The sequence below is a fragment of the Aethalodelphis obliquidens genome, unplaced genomic scaffold (genome assembly GCF_003676395.1).
Source record: "Aethalodelphis obliquidens isolate GAN/ISIS:26980383/991018 unplaced genomic scaffold, ASM367639v1 scaffold82, whole genome shotgun sequence".
Classification (NCBI taxonomy): Eukaryota; Metazoa; Chordata; class Mammalia; order Artiodactyla; family Delphinidae; genus Aethalodelphis; species Aethalodelphis obliquidens.
The window spans coordinates 592150-612406 of NW_020838026.1; the positions used below are offsets into that span (position 1 = coordinate 592150).

At 61.0% G+C, this 20257-nt stretch overlaps 1 protein-coding gene across 2 annotated transcripts in view; it reads left to right on the forward strand.

Annotated features, from left to right (window-relative positions):
- The first annotated feature begins 10262 nt into the window (after positions 1–10262).
- IGSF9B (immunoglobulin superfamily member 9B) overlaps positions 10263–20257 on the forward strand; it is a 35310-nt gene continuing 25315 nt past the window's right edge. For both annotated transcript variants that reach the window (XM_027092896.1, XM_027092897.1), the window contains exons 1-4: positions 10263–12668; positions 14117–14263; positions 19122–19273; positions 19523–19640. In XM_027092896.1, coding sequence (XP_026948697.1) covers positions 12374–12668; positions 14117–14263; positions 19122–19273; positions 19523–19640 — 712 coding nt within the window. In that variant the 5' untranslated portion in view covers positions 10263–12373. The remainder of the gene's footprint in view (positions 12669–14116; positions 14264–19121; positions 19274–19522; positions 19641–20257) is intronic.

Consider the following 20257-nt stretch of genomic DNA (forward strand, 5'->3'; position numbering starts at 1 on the left):
GGAAGTGGTGCTATGCGTCTTCCAGGGCTAGGACATAAAGGGAAGTCTATCTTCTGCCTGGTTCTACTGGGATGCCGGCTCTTGGAACCCGGCCACCATGCTGTAAGGAAGCCCAAGCATCCCGCGGAGAAGCCCACCTGGAGAATAACTGCAGTTCTTTGCCTGCAGCCTTGGCTGCCAGCCAGCACCACTTGCTGTCCACGTGAGTGAGCCGCCTGCAGCGCTCAGCTCCCCTCCCCCGGTTGGTCAGATGTTGTACGAAGCAGAGAAGAGCTGTCCCCACCATGCCCTGCCCAAATTGCAGATTGGTGAGCAAATAAGTGACTCTTGTTGCTTTAAGTCGCTACATTTTGGGATGGCTTTTTTTTTTTTTTTAATATGGCAAGACAACCGATACAGTTCCTGACTATAGAAACACTAAACACCCTTTCTGGTGCTCATTGGGGTAAATTACTTGGACTTGGAGATGCCTCTCTTCCTCACAAGCAACTGTTCTGACGGCTGTCCTCACCTAGATTCTACAAAGAGGTCTGGGACCACTGAGGAAGGGGGGATGACAGTGAGTGAACAACTGGTTTTGAGTCCTATGTGCTCAGTGGATGTGAAGGGGGAGTGAGTACCCCCTCCTCTTCTAGATTTGAAGCTTCCGCAGACACCTGTCCTTCAGGGCTCCAGGGGGATGTGTGGGTAGGTAGCTAGATGGTTTTACATGGAGGAACTGATAAGACTAGCATTTTGTATTTCCAAAATGTAGGAGGGCTGACATCTACTCCCTTACCTGATGTACACACCTGCATTATTAGAGACACTGGTGACTAACCAGCTACACCCAGGAGCTGCTCCCAGGAGTGGCTTACATCCTTCCCTCATGTCCGTCTTCGATGCTGGGGTCCATGTTCACCTTGAGTCCATTACTGGACGTGTCCCATCCTTCTTGGGTCCCGAGATTAGCCACATGCCAAGAGGGAAGGACTTAATTGTCTCGTTCCTCACTGGGACCTGACATTGTACATCTCTTTTGAGTTGATATGAAACCAAACTGAGACATGTCTGAGGATGACACTAACTTTTCCCTTTGAATCTCAACTTTCCTCCCTTTTCTCTCTGCCTTCTCTCCCCTGTTCTGCTGCATTTCTGGTAGATTTATCCAGAAGAAATTTAGTCCCCTTTTCAGATCTTTTGAAACGCTTCCCAGCCAAACTCACACTCTTAAGCTCTTTATGTTATTTTTTTCCTTTCAATCTGACAGACAGTTTTAGTTCCCTAGCAGAAACTACCATGCTGAGTAGGACAAAATCAATGACCAAGCAAATACAGTCAAGATGATGGTGAGAGTGGCTCCACCCCTTTCCTTACCCTTCAGGCCCCTAGAAGAATGTTTCCCACTCCTCTGCTGTGTTTATGCCTACAAAGGGCTAGGGACTGGGGTGGCCCTGGGGGACCCAGCATTTCTCTTTAGGCAAGCTAGCTGCTTAGGGGCTTTAGAAAGAGAATCCTGTTATCGTTAGTTCTGCAAAGGGATCCCTTAAGGCTCATAGCCCTAGGACCCTGGTCACGTGTATACGTTGAGGGCAGAGCTCTAGCTCCTGGACACGCTGGCTGGGAATCAGCCCTTCAGTGGGGGACCAGAGCTTCCAACTCATTTCACATCCCCAAGAAAGGCATCTTGGCAGAGAAAGAGACCCTAAAGTGATGGCTCAGGGAGAACTGTCCCTGCATCACCAGAGTTATGTCTCATGACTGGAGAAGTTGGGCAGGGCAGGATTCTGGTTCTCCAGGTTATATCCAAATGCTACACTTTACCAGTGTGTTTGCTGCTCTGCTGGGGAGGGGGTCCCAGCTTTCCATCTCCTGGCTGGCGGTGAGCTAAGAGGGTTCACCTTCCAGGGAAGGCTGTTTCCCCAGTATTCAGGCCACTTTTGATGCATGGTCTGTGTGTGCGTGTGTGTGTGTGTGTGTGTGTGTGTGTGTGTGTTTTCTTAGAAGCAAGTTTCCCTCTTGTTTTGTTTTTGTTTGTTTTTCTTTGAGCTCCATGTCCTAGAGCCAGTGAGCTCCCCTTTGCTGCCCCTCTGTCTCCCCTCTGTGGCAGCAGCCCATCCTGGGGAGCTGTGCCCCTCTCACCACTGCTCTCACTCCTTGAAAGAACAGGCATCTTCACTTCAGCCTCAGAACGCCCGTGTCAGGGGATTGTTTGTAGTAGATGTTTCCATGACACTCGTTTATTTCTTCTGCAAATACAACTGCACTGGGGGAGGGGATGAGATTGGGAAACATGAACACCTTCCAGTTTCCTCCCTGTCCTCTACTGAAGGAATAAGAAATCCACTTTCCCTGGGTCCCTCCATCCCAGACCCCTACACTGCTCCCCAAATCCATTTGGTTTCATGCTGCTGATGGGGCCAGGCTCCCAGGAGGGTGGGGAGGGGGGAGGAACCTTGTGCTTGAGGAGACAGCCTTTTTAGGAGAAGAACAAACACTTTAACTGCTCAAAGTCGAGATTTCGTGGTGATGAGCAACTATGACCCGCACTGGGGGTGGCAGTGTGCACACGTGTGTTCCCGACGGGGCCCGTGACTCTCCCGCAGCTGAGCCAATGAATCACCCCAAATCTTAGCGACTTTTAGAGGTCATTTTAGTCATCCCCCTGCCTTCGGGCTGGATGGAGCTTAATGTAATCTCACGTTTGGGTGGGAGGGGGTACGTTGGGGAGAAAAGAGTGGCCGTGTGTGGAAGGGAGGGGGTTGGTGGCGGTAGCGCGTGACCCCTTTGAAAAGATATCCGGCGAAGGACGTTCCCAGCTTCCCCAGGCTGCCGTTCCCGGGTTTCCCCATCACTGAATCAGCACCGTCCTCCCGGGACGCCTTTTTGCTGGATGGAAACCGGATGCTGGGTTCACTAGGTGGGCGGGGGCGCCGACCCCTCAGACCTGCAGGGTACCCGAGACTCCAGGGTCCCGTTAGCCGGCCCGGCAGCCACATTCCCTCCCCCAGAAACTTGCCAGGCAGCAGGAGCAGGGAGCAGAACCAAGCGGAGACGCGGTAGCGCCTTCTCCCCGGCAATGCGCATGATTCTGCGGCTCTGGGCTGGCCACACGTCAACGCACCTTGAATGGGCTCGCCCCCCTCGCCGCGACGGGCAGGTGTCCCAGCCAATCGGGCTCCGGGTTTGCGAGCCGTGCCCAATGGGCGGACGGCGGGGGCGGGCCTGGGGCGGTGCGGCCGGGCTTCTCCTCGGCGCTGGCTGCGCTCCGCTCGGGCTCTAGTGCAGGTGCCGCTGCGCCGGGCGGGAGGCTACGCGCCGAGCCGAGCGGAGCCGCGGAGGGATGGGGAGCGGGCCGCCCGGTCTGCAAGAGCCGCAGGAGCCGCGGGAGCACCGGCACGGGGCGTAGGCGGCGCGGGGCACTTTGCGATAGGATGAGGCTCCTGGCTGGCGCGCGGTAGTACTATGATTTGGTATGTGGCCACTTTGATAGCAAGTGTGATCAGCGCCCGAGGTCTTGCGGCTCAAGGTGAGTTGAAGTGCAGTGTCCCTCCCCTGAGCCTCCCGGCGCTCTCGGCCCCGTCCTCCTGCCGAGCCCGCGCCCTCCCGGCGGGCGCGCTCCGAGCACCGCGGGGAGGGCGGGGGCCAAGGCCGCGGCCGGCGGGAAGGGCCTGAGCCCGGGCTGCCGGCGCTCGGGAGAGGACGCCTCGGGCTTCGGTCCACTTCGCCACCCTTGGCACCAGGGCTTCACAGCGGGTGCCGCGCCCGGTGCCCTTCGCGGGCGCAGCCGCCGCCCAGAGCGCTGGGGAGGCGGCGGCTTTCTGAACTCTGCCGCCGGGGAGTTTGCGGGTCCTCGGGCGGCTGCGGCACGCTGGACCCCGCGCAGCGCCACCGCTCCGCGGGAGAGCCGCTGTGGGGCTTGGCTCCGGCTGGCGTCTTTCCGGACCACACGTCTTGGCAGCTGGAGGTCGGGTCCCCTCGCAGGGCGGGGCGCACGGAGCCCCGCGAGAGGAGAAGAGTTGGTTCTGCGCGGGGTTCCTCGCCGGCTGCGAGGAGCGGCTGCCTTCGGCTGAACCTGCCCGCGCCCCGCTCCGCCGCACCTGAGACTGGCCGGGCAAAAGTTCCCCGGGAGCGCGCCGCAGCCGGGCACAGCTGGCCGGGGGCGAGGGCGGCGGAAGGGGGTCCCCACTGCCGCGTCTCCGGGCGGAGGGAGATTTTCCTCTGTCCGTTTTTCCGGTCTGAGCTGGGAAGAGGCCAGAGGGAAGCCCGCGCGTTGGGTGATGCGCACGTGAGCGCGCGGGCTTGTGCTCTGGAGACGGCAGAGCCACCTGCCCACCTCTGTGTGACACCCCGGCTCTCGGCCCTTGTATGGAAGTAGGAGCGGAGCCTGAAAGTGCCGGGTCTCTGAGCTCACGGTGCTCAGCGCGCAGACACGACCCGGCTGCGGACAGGTTCCTAGGGCCGGGAGGGATGGCTTCCGGGGAGAACCGCCGGGAGTGGGCGGCCGCAGGAGGACCCGCAGCGGGATACCCCGCGTCCGGCCGCGCTCGCGCAGGAGGGTCCTCTCGTCACCGTGTCTGGGGCTGTGTAGGGGGAGGGGAAGTGATTTGGGAAAGTTTCTGGAATGGAATAGGTCTCCGTGCTGTTTGGGAGTGTGTGAATACAGAGGAGGGCGAAGGGAAGGGTGATTTTGTTAAATGGTGTGTGACCTGGATGGTTTTAAAACTCTCCCTTTGTCAGGTGGGGAAACTGAGGCCAGAGTGACCGCAGAAGCTTGTGGAGTGGGGTGTGAGGTCGTTCGAACTGCGCTTGAGAACCCGTCTCCAGCCTCAGCCTCACCCCCTCATTCCCTTGTAGTCTTCCGATGCCCGCAGCTTCCTCCCCTCCAGTTTTTGGTATGTTCCTGCTATGGGACTGTGGCTGAAAGCACAAAAGGATGTGCTGGGATCTTTGAATAAAAAAGAAACTCCAAAGGGAGGCTCTGAAATAGCCTCCAAGCCTGAGACTTCAGGGGAGGCGGATGGACTTTTTACAAGTTTAAGCACAGAATAAAGGAAAATGGGCTTTATTACAGCAGCACACAAGGCGGCTAGACAGAAGGAAGGACTTACCAGCATTGAAGGTTGTTGGTTATGAAGCTTTTGCCTTCTGTCTGCGGTGGCTGGACATGAACCCCTGCCTGCCACCCCTGTGGGTCTTCGGGGTCTTTTTAACCAAAGGGGCTCTGCGTGTGGTGGTGAAGGACCTAGGTCTAGTCACAGGACCTGGAGTCAAGTCTGGCTCGGCCACTTGCTGGCCTGTGACCTTGGACACGTTGCTTCGCTTCTCTGATTGTCACTTGCCTCATTGGGGGTTAACAGCCTGAGCTTGTAGGGTTTTTGTGAACATTAGCGTTCTTTAGTAAGTAAGAAAGTAAGTAAACGATGATGATGATGGTTTCATTGTCTGGGGCTTCCAGGCCCCCCTCTCAATTTCTTTCCTTTGAGCCATTCAGGGCATTGGGAGCTGGGAATGCCTTGGGGTAAAGTTCAGGTGCTGCCTCTGTCGGGAACCAAGTTTGGTTTCCCAGGTGGACCTCGCCCCGGGGAGATGTGGAGGGCTGCTCGGAAATCCTTTGAAAGATCTGTAAAACTGGAGTTTTGTCAGTGGCCAGAGCCTTGTGGGAAGGATGCAGGGAGCCCAGGAGGCAAGCAGCTCGTCACGCACAGCCTCCGGGGGCAGGAGACAGGCCTGTGAGGCTGCTGCCTGCACACTGCCAGCATTCAGATGCTGCTGTGTGAGCTCAGCTGTTCTCCGACTGGCAGAGGTGACTTCCGGGAGATTCCTGAGGGGAGGGACTCAGCGGTGCCAGCCTTAGGGTTGGGCTGAGCAGGGCTGCTCCAGCAGAGGGGCGAAAGGGTTGGGACAGAGGGAGGGATGAGTCACGTGTGTCCGGGGGGCAGTGGAGAGCTTGGGGAGGGTGTGCAGAAGAGCCTGGAAGATGGCTATTGGAGTCTGCATCCCAGACGTTTGCTGAACAAGCCTGGGGGGAGGACCCGGGCCTTTACCACCAAGGCTGCCTCCTCCTGTTGACTACAAATCCTGCATGACTAGTGTCCCCAAAGAAAGTGGGTTCTGACTCAGATCCTGCTGGTAGCTGGACCAGTGCCCTGTACTCTTGGCCTGGCCGTGACCCTCCTCCCTCCCTTTGGCAGCCAAGGTGGGAGGGAGGAAGTTTAGGCCTGGAGGCTGCTAGCAAGACCCACGGGCAGCCTCTCAGCTGAGCAGGACTTGGCTCGGGAAGTGGCCAAGTGGCATGTGTGTGCGTCCCCAGCACACACGCTAGAGGCAGGGGTGTGTCTGGCAGGCTGCGCTCAGGAGAAGCCGAGCAGGGTGTGTGAAGAATCAGCTTTCAGCTGCTGGCCCCAAGATCGGCGTGTGCTGGACCTGGAGCTGCCGGGTCCCAGGGCTGGTGGTTTCAGGTTTGAGGCTCTGAGACAGAAAGCTGGGATCTGGTTACCTAAGGAGCAGATGCTGCCTGGCCGGGAGGTGCTGAACTCCAGCCTTGCTTTGGCTGCCCTCTGTCCTGGCTCCTGGCCCTGTGCTCTCCTCCCTCAGATCTCCCTTCCTCGGGCCTGGCTGCCACAGCCTTGCTGCGCTGAGGGAGTGAGGGCGGACCTGGGCGCGAGGGGGTGAGGCCCGAGAGGGACGAACTCTCTCCTCTCTGAAAGGCTTCCTGCCCCCCTGCACGTCCCATGCCTCCTCAGGCTGGGCTCGGGTCTCGGGGAGCAGCTGTCTCCTGTCTGCGCCCGAGGATGGGTAAAGCAGCTTGTGTGAGAGTGGATCTGAATTGTGGAAAGAGCTGTCACTGGTGCAAGCTGCTGGAGGTGACTGCACACACGCGCGCGCGCGTGTGTGTGTGTGTGCGTGTGTGCATGCAGTGTGTGCAGCTGTGTGTTTGCACGTGCACGTGAATGCAGCAGACAGGCAACCCAGAGTCTCTAGGAACGAGGTGGGGCATCACTCCCATCTGAGTGTTGGTGGCCGTGGGTGGCAGTAAGGCTAGACTTGGAGCAGACGCCTGACTTTCCCTGCCCCCTGCTCCACACCTGAGTCTGGGCAGCGCAGAAGCCCCCAAAGTTGGAGGCTCAGCCCAGGGGCTGGTCGAAGGATGCCTGAACTCCCCGAGAGAAAGCCTCAGTGGGAACACACACGGGCAGAGCCCCAGGGATGCAGAAGACGGGTCTGTCTTGTAAGGTGGGCTCTGGTCTCGGCTGCCCAGTAGCCCAGACTCTTGAGTGGAGAAGGGGCTGGGTCCCTGGGGAGCCGGGCGCAGAGGCAGCTTGTAGCCTGGCCCTGCCCATAGGGGAGAGCCCAGCCTGCCCGAGGCAGCTGACCTATTTTTCTTAGGAATCTTCCTGCTTTTCTGTTCTCTCTTGCGTGAATAAGCAGAAGACTGGTGAACAGAGTCGGGGGCTCCATGAAGGTTTTGGAGAGCAGTTCCTCGTGGGCCAGGCTGTGAGCGAGGTCTCAGCCAGCCTGCCTGTCCTCCTGGAAGGGAGGGGACTGGGTGCTGCTCTCTGGCCGACCCTCTACCCCGCCCCGCCCCTGAGCTCCCTCCTGGTCCAGGCCCGGCCACCAGCTGTGGCAGGTAACTTGCACACACTACATGAGGGCAGCCGCTGTCCTGTTTTCTGGCTTCTGAGTAGGGAGTGCTGACGCTTCACTACGAGCAGACACGGGCTTCGATCCCCCGCTTACTCGTGACCACCTGGCGCCTTACCCGAGGGCTCTCCCGGCTCACGGGCACTTGGACCAGGCCTGTACCCGCCCGGCAGGTGGGCAGGGTGGGTGTCGCTGGGTCTGTCCATGGAGGAGCCGCTGCAGGAGCAGAGCGGAGGTTGGATTGCTGACTGCTTCCTGCCAGTGGCTCCTGGGGAAAGGCTCTTGGAAATACAATCTAGCCCAGAGCAAATTGAGGCTGCTAACAGCGTCGTTGCTGTCGGGCTGCCTGGGCCAGGAGGGTCAGGGTGGAGAGGCGCCCACGGAGGAGGGGGCCTGCAGATCCTGCCCCTCCCCCAGGGCCTCGAGAGAAAATGGAAAGGTTCCCAGCCAGGGCCAGGCTGGGCTCAACCGACCTTTGACTTGGGCCCTGAGAGTTTGATGGGGAGTGGGGGCCGAAGGGCCGTGAGGTCAGCACTGGGGAGACCGCAGAAGGAGGATCTGCCCAGGCGGGGGTGGAGGTCCTGGCCGGAGGCAGGCTGTCCCGGTGCCCTCCGGCCCACCTGCCTCCTGGGAAGGACAACCAGGGTGCGGCCTGACGTGGACACGGCCGTTCCTCCGCATCACACTTGGCTTTGGGTGGTATGTCTGTCCTCAGCTTTCCTCGTGCAAGCCTCTGGCTCTCCGCCCCCCGGGTAGGGGGTGGGTGCTGTTCCGGGGGAGCCCGATCACAAGCTCCCTGGAATCTCCTGGAACCCCCTGGCGTGTCAGGGAGGAGGGACTGGGGGACTGTTGGGGGCTGTGCCTTTTTTGGACTCAGCAGGGATTATTTTTAGGCTGGCAGATGGAGGTGGTGGCTGGCGCTGGTATTATTAGACAACAGGCCTGTGGTTTGGGAGCCTGGTGCCCGAGGGGGAGGGGGACGGGGTTGGGGGTTGGGGTGGGCGGGGGAGGGGAGGCTCCCTGAGGACTTGTACTCACAGAGGAGGAGGCTGGCGCCGCCGCCACACCCAGCCCGAGCTCCCGGGTCCCAGGTGGAGGGGGCTCAGCCCAGTTCCAGCAGCTGTCTTCTGACCCAGGCGCACCCCGCCGTCCTGCTTGGGTCCAGGGCTGCAGAGCTCTGGCTGTGAGAACCTGTCCAGAGTGTGCGGTGTGGAGGGGCTGGCCTGACTCAGCGGAGGGGAGGGGGCTGCTTCTTGGGTCGGCGTGGGAGGGGCCTTCGTCCTTGGTCCCTGGGCCTGTGGCCTGGCCAAGGGTAGACACGGCAGCTGGAACCTGCTCCAACCTGCTGCCCGGCGGGCGGCTGAGCCAGCCAGGGGGCCCCCAGCCTGCTCATCTGTGAAATGGAGATGGTAGTACGCCTGTCAGCCAGCGCTGCGACCCAGCACGGGCCTGGTGTGTAGGAGCGGCCTAGAGGAAGCCGGGTTTGCCTGGTGGCCGGCTCTCCCGCCATCAGACCTTCCGGTCCTGGCACCTCTCCTCCCCCAGCCCCGCCTGTGGAAGAGCCCCAGCTTGGGGGGTGGGGGCGTCAGGCCCTGGATGCCCCGTGGTCCTGTGCTCACGGGGGAGCCAGTGGCAGCCCTGGACCCGGCTACCCGCCGGGCACCATCTGGCCCAGAGAGCAGGAGGTTTGTCCCCAGTGGGCTTTCGGAAAGGTCAGCCAGACCGCAGGGGCACTGCGTCCTCCTTTGCCCTCTCTGCCCACCAGGGTGTGTCCCCAAGATGCAAATTTGCTCTGCTCCTCCGGGTACAGCTGTGCCCTGCCTTCTCTGAAAGGGGTGTGTGGCATCCAGGACACCTCCCACCCCTGCGGTGCTCACCCTGCAGACGCCAGCGTCCCTTTGAGGCTTGCGGCCTTGTCCCTCCGCTGCTGCAGGCTTCTGTGCTGGGGAGGGGTCTGGGGCCTCCCCTGCTGCAGCCCTCCCACTCAGGTCACCACCCATCCCTGTCTTCCCCTGCCCCCTCCTTCCTGCTCCCCTCTGAGCCAGCCACCGTGAGCAGCCTGCTGCTCCTGGACTAACGGCCTCCCTTCTGCCCCCTCCTGGCTCTGGGTCCTCTGAAGGCCTGTGTCTCTGTGTCCCAGGCTGAGTCCTATGTGCCTCTGAGATCTCTCTGTCTGTTTGTCTCTCTCTGTCTCTGTCTGTTCGCACCCTACCATCTGTCTCCATTCTTGCCCCTGGACTCTCTTTCACTCTTCGACTTGGGTCGTGTCCTCCTAGGGTTGAGGTCATCTCTCTCCTCCGTCAAGCCCCTCTTCGGTCTCTGCTGCCAGCAATGTTTACTTTTTTTTTGCAGTGAGCTTTTCTGGAGAAAGTGTTTTATTAGACATGCTTGGCTCAGAAAGGCTCAGGCTGAGGGGGAAGTGCTCGTGGGTGATGGAGTGAGAGCACACGCTGTGTGTGTGTGTATGTGTGTGTGTGTGTGGGTGTGTGTTGAGGAGATGAGGGAAGCTGATAAATATTTTAGGACTCAGAAAGCCAGGAGGGCTGGTCTGAGCGTGGGAGCTGGGGCAGGGCCTCCCCCCACCACGCCCCGCCCCGGCCTTCTTCCTGGGAAGCGGGTCTCTTTTGGCTTTGCTCCTGTCTCTGGACTGCTGGCCTCACCGTGTCCTCTCCCAGCTGCCGGCCGCTGGTGGAAGGGTCCTCGGGAAGAACCGTGGAGGCGGGGCTGAGGCCCGAGTGGGCCTTGGTGGGGTGGGTGCGTAGCCCTGAGTCCAGGCTGGCGGGGGCTGGTGTGGAAGAGGCTGCCTCGCTGCTATGCAGTGAGAATGAGGCAGCCCAGGTGCAGACCCTCACCCCGCCAGAGCCTCCAGAGCCTTCGCTGTGAGAGGGGGGCAAGCGACCCTGCCCCCTGCCCCAGGCGCTGGGGCCAGAGCCTGGGAAGGAGCCCCTTCTGTGGAGGCCTCTGCCCCCCAGGTGACGGCCCCTGGGAGGAGCCCCCTCCTCTTACCCTGGTTCCTGTATTGCCTCTCTTCTCCTCCAAAGCCTACACACTCACACGTGCATGCACACACGTACACACGCGCACACACACGCGCGCACACGCGCTGCTTTCCCTGCTTGCTCAGGTGGCCTGCTCCTTGCCCATCCCTGCAGGGTCCAGGAGCAGCCTCTGTGCCCGGGTGCTGCGCTGGGCTCTGTCCCCACCTGGTGCCCCTGGGGTGTGGTGGGGGTGCCTGCTGCGCTTTCCCTGAGGGGCTGGAATTCAAACTTAGCCTAAAGCAGGGCTGGGAGGGTTGGAAAACCGGCTGGGGCCTCAGGCAGGTGAGGGCAACAGTCTGCTCTGCTCCAAAAATACTCTGTGATCTTAGCTCTTTCTCTAGAAAACAGTGATGTCACCGGTAGCCAATCAGCTTCTGGAAGGGTTGCCTCCTCCTTCTTCCGCAATTTGCAGGAGGAGAGGGAGCTGGAGCGGGAGGGAGAAAAGGAGAGACAGACAGAGACACAGACCCAGAGAGGTGGAGGCAGAGCTCACCACGGAGACCGGGCAGTGGAAAAGCAAAACCCCTTCCCCGGCACAGGCGAACGGAACCCCACACGTTCCCCCAACACACACACGCGCTGATAGAGACATATAAACGGGGAGGTGGGGAGAGACAGGCAGGTAGACAGAATCACCCATGCAACGGGGAGCTAGAGAGAAATGACAGAGACACAGCGAGACAGACGTTGCAGGAGGATCCGGAGCCGAACAGAGAGTCAGAAAGACACAGAGACACGAAGGAGAGACGGACGAGAGGTGCGGGGCCGGAGCCCCCAGGGGTGGAAGGGGTGGTCAGAATCAGGCCCAGAGGCACGCGGAGGACGGGGGCTGCTCTCCTGGGCGTCCCGGGCTGGGAGCCTCCGCGGAGCAGCCGCTGTCCCTGGTGCTGCCTGCAGGGGTCCAGCCGGGACTGGAGGGGAGGGGCGGGGTGGAAGGGCTGGGGTCTGGGGGGTAGTGTGGGTACTGGAGGGAAGGCAGCGGGAGGGGCCTCTTTCACTTTGGAAGGGAGCTGGACAAGGTGCCTTTGGGCTGGAGGTGGGGTTGCAGGCCTCGGGGCGGAGCCTGGGTTAACCGCTTCTCTCTGCGGCTGGGCTGGGGGTGGGGCCGCTGGGGAGCCTCTCCCGCCTCATCTTCCGTCCCTTCCAGTCCCTTTCGGGAGGGTGGCCGAGCCCTATCCAGCCGTGCGCCTCGTCCTCTGCCGGAGGTGGGGATGTTCCCCTTAGCTGGCTGAGGTTAGCAGCCCAAGGGTCCCCCTCCTGCGTCCCTAGTCTCCTGCGGTATTAACGGTGATGTCTGGGGCTTCGCAGCCTGATAGACTTGGGGCGTGGAAACTGGAGGGCTGGAGGCCCCTCCCGCTCCCTCCTCTGCGGCACGCGGCGGACCGAGGGAGGAGGGGCAGAAAGGCCAGCTCCGGCCCCCGGGGTTTTCCGTCTGCTGATGCCACGAGCAGCCTCTGCGCAGCCTGTTAGGGATTCCCCGCTCCTGCATGGAGCACTCTTGTTTCGCGCTGTGAACATCAGGCTGAGCTGGGGGCGGGGCGTGGGAGGACGGCTGCCTCTGCAGCCCCTGCCAGGCTCCATTGGGAATTATCCTGGTGCAGGAAGACGTCCCATGTTCACCCGCTGCAGCGCCCGGGCCACGGTGTCCACAGAGGGGCCGAGGCCCCTCCACCTTCTCAGTGGCCACGCTCCTCAGAGCTGGCGCGGGTGTCATGGGGGAGGGCGCGGTCGGGCTCCGCTCTTTGGGGTTGGCAGGGCAGGATCTCCTTTCACCTCCTTCCCTGTGTCCCCGTGTGGCTGTCCGGATAGGTGCCCACGGCCTGCGAGAGGAGCCCGAGTTCGTGACCGCGAGGGCCGGCGAGAGCGTGGTCCTGCGATGCGACGTGGTCCACCCGGTGACGGGGCAGCCCCCGCCCTATGTCGTCGAGTGGTTCAAGTTCGGGGTGCCCATCCCCATCTTCATCAAGTTTGGCTACTACCCGCCCCATGTGGACCCTGAGTATGCAGGTAAGGCCTTCCCGCCTGGCTCCAGGGCCCCCGCACCGTCCCTCCTGCCTGTGTCTCGTGGCCTCTTGTCTTTTCCGACGGGCCTCTTATCTCTGTTTTCCAGTCGCTGTCTCTGTCCTCCCATCCTTTGCACTCTGGTAGGTTTTAATTAAGTGGCGTGAGGAGAGGGACATGGAGGTGGGGCAGACACAGAGCTTCCTGCACAGCCCCGCTGGGCCGCAGGGGCCAAGGCCAGAGGAGGAGAAGGGAGCCCAGGAGCCTGATGTGTGGGAGAGGAGGCCGGCGGGAGGGCGGCTGGCTCGGCAGGAGCAGCTGCGTCAGAGCCATGGCGGCCGCGGGGTTTGCTCTGTCTGGCTTTGCCCACTCCCTCCCTCTGGCTCTGAAGTTGGGGCCTCATCCAGTCCTGAGTGTGGGGAAGTGTCTGGGCGCCTGCTGCACTTGGTGCCTCGTCCTCCGGCCTCCCTTCTCCCTCCTCCTGGCCCCAGTGCTGTCTTGCTCTGCAATTACTCCTGCCAGTGGTGGCCTCACTGAGTCACTGTCAGGGCCTGCCTGCCAGGGAGGAGGGCGTGGGGCGGTGTGAGTGAGGGGCGTGTGTGCCTGTGCGAGGGTTGCACGTGGGCTTGTGTGTGTGCATGCATGTCTGAGTGTGTGTACTCATGCACGTGTGTTGGGGTCTAAAGGAAGAGAGGAAACTGGTGGGACACAGCTTTTATCTTTACCTCTGATTTCTGAGGTCTGCATTGCATTTTTCTCAGCTTCTATTTTTCTCTCTCCCTCTTCCTCCTCCTGTGTCTGTGTCTCTTCGGCCCTGGTTGGTTTTGACTGTCTGGTTTGTAGGCAGATTGCCACTACCGAGGAGACAAGGAGGAAAGCACAGGAGGTCGTGACACTGGGGCGAGGAGTGGGCCTGAGTGGAGAGTGAGCGGAGGGGGGACCCCGAGGGCTGCTCTGGGGAAGGGAATGGAGTTAGGGAGGGCGGCTCGGGTCTTTGCTCGCCTGCCAGCCACTCCTCATTCTTGGGCTACAGGCCCTGCGGCCACGCTCGGAACCTGGGCTCTGGCTGGATGAACGCTCTGCTCTCTGGCCTCCGCGACAGGACTAGGAGGGGACGCTGGCACCCTGTCCCCAGCGGCCTCTTCTCTGCCCACCACAGGAGTGCTGGGCAGACAGGGTGCTGGGCGTGGCAGCCACGGGGACCTGCTGGGGCGGGGTCCCTCTCCTCTTCTTCTGGGCTCTCTGGCCCCCTTCCCACCAGCTCCGTATCCCTTCTGCCTTTCCTTGGCTCCAAGAGAATGGGAAGTTGCAGGGAACTGAGGCTTTCTCGGTGCAGCTGGCGGGCAGCGAGGCTGGGGCTCTCGGGGCCGCCCTGCTCTGGGCCTGCCCGGCGGCGGGCTGGGGTCACAAGGGTGCTCTGCGCGCCCCTGACCCACTTTGTCCCCTCTCCACAGGCCGCGCGAGCCTCCATGACAAGGCATCCCTGCGGCTGGAGCAGGTGCGCGCCGAGGACCAGGGCTGGTACGAGTGCAAGGTGCTCCTGCTGGACCAGCAGTACGACACCTTCCACAACGGCAGCTGGGTGCATCTCACCATCCACGGTGCGTGCGTGGGCCTGTGCGTGCGCGTGCCTGTGTGCAGGCATGAGAGTGTGCGTGCGTGCGAGTGAGCGGGCAGACGTGCGTGGTGCGTGCTTGCGTGACTGTGCACGCAGGCGTGTGAGCGTGCGTGCGTGCGCGTGCGTCTCCTTCCGGCGCTCCCGGGCTGGGGGCCTCAGGCCCCCTCGCTCGTCCTGGAGCCCCTGGGGGCCATGGGCACAGAGGCCTGGCAGCTCCCGGTACCAGGGCGTTTGCCGCGGGCGGGGTCGTCAGAGCCCAGCGCAGGGAGGTGGAAACCAGCACCCGAAACTGGTAGGGTTAAGGATCTGCGGGGCGGACTTGGGAGCAGCCGCAGGAAGGCTCTCTCCGGGCACCTCCCCGTTACAGCCTCCTCCTTTAGACCGTTCGCCTCAGTAACCATTGGGCGCCAGTCTCCACGCTGGGTGATCCGCAGCAGCAGAGCGCACCCAGGGCCGGGCGGGGATCCTGCTGGTCCCGGTCCGGAGGGTACCTTCTGATGCCCGCGGGTACTTACCGCCCTCGTGCTGTGCCGTGCTTCCCAGGGGCCGGGGTTTCCCCGGACCGAGGGTCCCCTGTGCCCTTGGGAGCCCTCGCTTGGGAGGGGACATTCCGGAGGAGCCAGGGGGCGCCGGAACCGGCAGAAAGTGGAAGAAGTGGTCCCCATGGTGGAGGGGAGCAGGGTTTTTGCTTTGATTTTTTTTTTTTTTTTTTGTGGTACGTGGGCCTCTCACTGTTGTGGCCTCTCCCGTTGTGGAGCACAGGCTCCGGGCACACAGGTTCAGCGGCCACGGCTCACGGGCCCAGCCGCTCTGTGGCATGTGGGATCCTCCCGGACCGGGGCACGAACCTGTGTCCCCTGCATCGGCAGGCGGACGCTCAACCACTGCGCCACCAGGAAAGCCCTTTGATTTGTTTTTCTGACCATACAGTTACTCTTGCTTCAGTTTATGAGCCGACGTGTTCAGCCACCGCGTGTTGCAGACGCTGCACTGGTTATTGAGGTGTCAACAGGTGTGCTTTGGACACGCCCCCCACTGCTTGCGTCTTTCTGGGTGTGATGTCTGTGATCCTGGGTGCCACGGTCTGGAGAGAGCAATGGGCGCTTGCCTGGGTTGCAAGTTTCTCTGAGCCTCGAGGGTCCCTGCCTTGTGGGGTCGGGTCAGGCTGTGCTCCTTCCGCCTTGAAAACCCATCCAGGGCCCTGGAAGAACAGAGTGTTTTAGCCAGAGCACTGGTCTTTGGAAAGCGAAGTTAGGGACGGTGGCCCTGGGTCAGTGGTCCAGGCTGCCTGAGCCCCTGGATGCAGGCGCACCTGCTGGTCAGTCCCCAGAGACCGATTGGAGGCTTATTTTGAATCTTGGTTGGGCTGTCCCCACCACCCGCGAGTTTTTGAGTCATCCCTTTTCGATGCCAGCTGTTGTGTGTGCCCAGAATGAAAACGGCTTAATATTAGCCCAAGCAGAACATAATTAGGAAGGTAAACCTGCTGCTGACAGCGTCACTGATGAGCACCGAGCCAAGAGCCCCACGCTGCTTGCTTGCTTCTGCCCTTTCCCGAGGCGGGCCGACGCCTCCTGCAGCCTCACCTCCTCCCCTCACATCACTGCTGGGTCCGGTCCAGCGAGCAGAGAAGCAGGCATGCGCAGACACTGCGAGCCGGGACGCAGAGCTTCCTCCTGTTAGAGTCGTGTGTCCTGTTAGAGCTCGGGCTCCGTCTGCACCAGGCGGAGTTCGTGGCTGGGAATTCCTCATTGCTCGGATGGACCGGCATGGAACGCGGCCCGATGAGACTCAGCTTATTTCACGGATCCACCGTGTTAGCTGTCTGATCCCTGGCACCCGTATCATTTCTCTGGGCTTCCCTTTTGTGTTTCCAAGAACAAAGCCTGTTTGTAGGGCTGTTGTGAAGGTTAAGGGGAACGCTGTGGGTGAAGACGTCTGGCACCGCGCCTGGAAGGTTGGCTGCGCAGGGTCATCGTGTGCAGAATGCTGGTTATCCTCCTCCTTAGGGGAGAAAAAGATGAAGTCGGGTAGCACAGGAGGCGCCTCAGGTTGGGAGAGGTGGCCTGTGGTGGTCGGAGAGCCCTTGGGAATACACCCACAATCACCCATTCAACACACATTTCTGAACATCCACTTGGCCGGCTGTGGGGAAACGCAGTGGGCGTGACCCAGACCCAGCTCTGAAGGACACGTCACGAGGCAGTCAGGTCCAGAGAGGATTGCAGTATGGGCTTTGGGAGCGTGAGGGATGGAGGGCTTCTCTGAGGCAGTGAGCCCTCGGCAGAGACCCTTCGGGGAGGAGGAGTCTGCCAGGTGCGGGGGCAGGAGGCGGGAAGGGTGTTCCAGGGCAGAGGGAACAGCATGCCTGGAGGCCCAGAGGAAGGAGAGCCGGCGCACTTAGGCAACGTGGCAGGTTGTTCATCCGGAAGGGTCAGCCTTTAGCACTGGGGCTCATCATTGGATGCTTCCCCTCACCAGGGGCCTCCCTCTCCAAGGGTGGACACCACAGGCACCTCCCAACGTGAGCGATTTCACCCTTTCTTCCTCCTGCATTCTGAGGTTCCTTCCCGTGTAAATACTTCCATTATCGAAGGAAAGAGTTTGGAGCACCAACATTCCGTTGCTTCCGAACTAGAATATTTAATGTCAGGCATTTCTGACTGGGATCACCTTTGAAAAGTGAAAAATTAGAATCACAGATTGTCTTATTCTCCTTCTGTGTTTTCTCGAAGACCAGTTGGGAGGAAACAAGCCCAGTTGTTTCTTTATTGCATATAAAATACCTGGAAAGCCAGAGTGAAACCTTGCTTTAGGTCGACGAATTGCTTGGAGGAGAGGCCAGCCCATTTCTAACCTGCACGATTAATTATAGGGCATTTGTAGAGAAGAATTAAGCCTAGAAGTGCAGCTGGTAAGCTCACACCTGATCCAGTAAATAATCCGGAAAACTCGAAATTGTTCCAAGTGCTTTCCTGATTAGCACCTAAACAGTAAAGTAATTATGTAATTAGTAATTAATTTGTCACTTCAGGATGTAATTTATCATATTATCTTTTCTTTAAGTGTGACGCAGAGGTAACAGAGGCCATGGCTGTGTGAGCTGGAGTTCAAGGGCAGGCGTGGCGGGAGGGCTCTGCTGGGGTGAGCGCGCGGCCAGGCCAGGAGGGGCCTGGGGTTCGGATGCCAGGTTCCCTCTGCAAGGACTTGGAATGAGTTTTACCATCACTTTGGGTGTATTAGACGTTGGGTGAGGATGGACTTTCTCAAGGATGTGTCGTGAGTGACGAAGCCTGCTTTCTGGTCACCCAGTCCTCACTCCTGTGCCCCCTGTGCGGCCACGCTCAGCGGAGGGGTGGGGAGATCGTCGAAGAAAGCCGTCTCGCCATGGTCTTGTCTTCAGTTTTGCGTTTGCGTTTGTGTTGCTCTGCTGTGTGTGTGTGCGCGCGCATGTGTGCAGGTGTGTGGCTCCTTCATTGCATTCATCCGTCTGTTCAACCAATGTTTGTCGAGACCCTACTGCGTGCCAGGAACTGCGCTAAAAGCTGGGCACGTAGTGGGATTCTTGGAAATCTCTGCTCTCAGGAGACTTGGTCGTAAGTGCTTTAAACAGTCTTGAGGAGACAGGAATGCAGCAGGTGCCTTCCTAGCCCGGCTGACCAGGTGAGGCAGAGGTGGCATTTTAGCAAAGGCGAGCAGGCGCCGAAAGGGTGAGATGTGGGTCCAGCCCAGGAGGGGGGGTGGCCGACGCAGAGCCCCCAGGAACGGAAGTCCTTGGCACGTGTAGGAAGACGGGAAGGCTGTTGTGTCGGAGCAGAGTTGAGGGGTGTGCAACGGGAGGTGAGGCTGGTGGCAGGTGGTGGGTGGCCGCGACCCCCGGCGTGTCCTGGGCCTGGGGCAGGGCAGCCTCCGAGGAGACCCCCCTCACAGCTTCCCGTCGGGGCCTCAGGAGCCCTGGGCGGCCGACAGCGATGACAGTGACGACAGAATGACCACCATTTCACATGTGTACGTCTTACCAGCTCCTTTCACGGACTTTACCTCGCTAATTCCTGCCACTGGTCTTGAGGGTGGGGTTTAGGTAGAGCCCAGAGCGGCTGAGCCCAGGCTTACAGAGCGAGTGGCAGCTGGATTTGAACTTGGAGCCTTGAGCCCGGTGCTGTGGACCCTAGGCTGGTGTCAGCAGTGCCCCCCACTTCAGAAGACCCCGCATGATCGTCCAGGGGGTTGGGGTTGATCAGGTGGCTTCTATAGGCAGCTCAGACAGGTGAGACAGAGTGTGTTATTCGTACCGGCTGGGATTTTAGTCAGAACTCCGAGGCAGGTGCTGGGGGACAGTCTGGCACAGTCTTAGAGAATTCAGGAGCGAGCAGCCCGTGGACCGGGCCGTCTGCCTGGTGGGGGATCGTCGCTGCAGAGCCTGGGCGAGTCTTTGTCACCTGGCTTGAGATCCGTGCTAGGCCTGACAGGGCTCAGACGGCAAATGTCCCAGAACCGTGGGCCTGGCTGGGCTGGGGTTACAGAAGGAGGGGCGTCTGGACGATCGTGGGGTGACGGGTGCCTCATTCATTGCCGCATCCCTGGTGCTGAGCATGGGGGCCTCCCTGTGGGTGCTGGACAGACAGTCCTTTATTGGGAGTTAGGTGTGTGCAATGGGGGAAGTTTAGACATGGGATCCAGCCATGCTGAGTTCCAGGTCCCCCCGCACAAGGCAGGGCCTGCCACCTGTGTCACCTCCGATTTCCTGGAGGGCGCCGGCCTCGTGGGGTGGCCCAGCGCAGGGCCCTCGCTGTGTGCAGGGCCGCTGGCTGACCCCACCCCGCGCCTTGGGTCTCTTGCAGCTCCTCCCACCTTTACAGAAACCCCCCCCCAGTACATCGAGGCCAAGGAGGGCAGCAGCATCACCATGACCTGCACAGCTTTTGGGAACCCGAAGCCCATCGTCACCTGGCTGAAGGAGGGGATGCTGCTAGGTGCCAGCGGCAAGTACCAGGTGAGTGTGGGTCTGCCGCGGCCGCTGCACCCACTCCTCCTTGCCCTGCGCCTCCGTCCCCGTGACAGTTCACACTTGCGGAGGCGCAGGTGGGGCTGGAGGCGGCAGGCGGAGCGGCTGGCACCCGTGTCCTCGGAGGGAGAAGCCTGCTTCCGTGTCCCCAGGTGCATGGGCCCCAGGCCGCTTCCACCTGGGATGGGGTTGGCGGGCCCAGGGCTGGGAGCTGAGCCCATCTCTCCTCGGCCACAGGTGAGTGACGGCAGCCTGACGGTGACTTCGGTCAGTCGGGAGGACAGAGGTGCCTACACCTGTCGCGCGTACAGCATCCAGGGGGAGGCCATCCACACCACCCACCTGCTCGTCCAAGGTGAGAGCGATCTGGCCTCTATGCCCTGGGCCTCTGGCAGGGAGTTCCGGCCCCACTGAGCTTGGGGGGTTCTTTCCAGGGTGTGGGTGGCTCAGCTGGGGGTGGTGGGAGCTCCTCTCCATATCGTGGGGCTCCTTGGTGGCCTGCGGCGGCCCTCCCGTGAGGTGGCGGGAGGCACCATGCCGAGTGGGTTTCTGCTTTCTCTGAATGTCTGGAGGGCATCCCACTGGGCCTCCTCCTTCCCCGGGGGAGGAGCCCTCTCTCAGGCCTCCACCCTCTGACGATGGCATCAGTAAATAAAGATAGGAGTTCCGTCCAACCCCAGAGGGTTAAATAACACGGAGGGCATTTGGTGGGGCTGGCGTCTGTGGGGTCAGCACCTGAGATGCCGGTCTGCCTTGCCTGGGGCCTCGAAGCCCCCAGAGGGGGCAGCCTCCGTCCTGCTCGAGGGGTCGGGTGGCGGCTGTGCGCTGCTTCTGCGACTCGGGCCTGTCTGGAAGGCTCGCACTGCCGGGGCTGCTAGAGCTCCACCCCTCTCCTCCCCTGCCCCAACCCGCCCGCCACCCTTATCTGGTCAGCCGGAAGCCTCTTACTCCTCCAGAGGCTAGGCGGTTCCT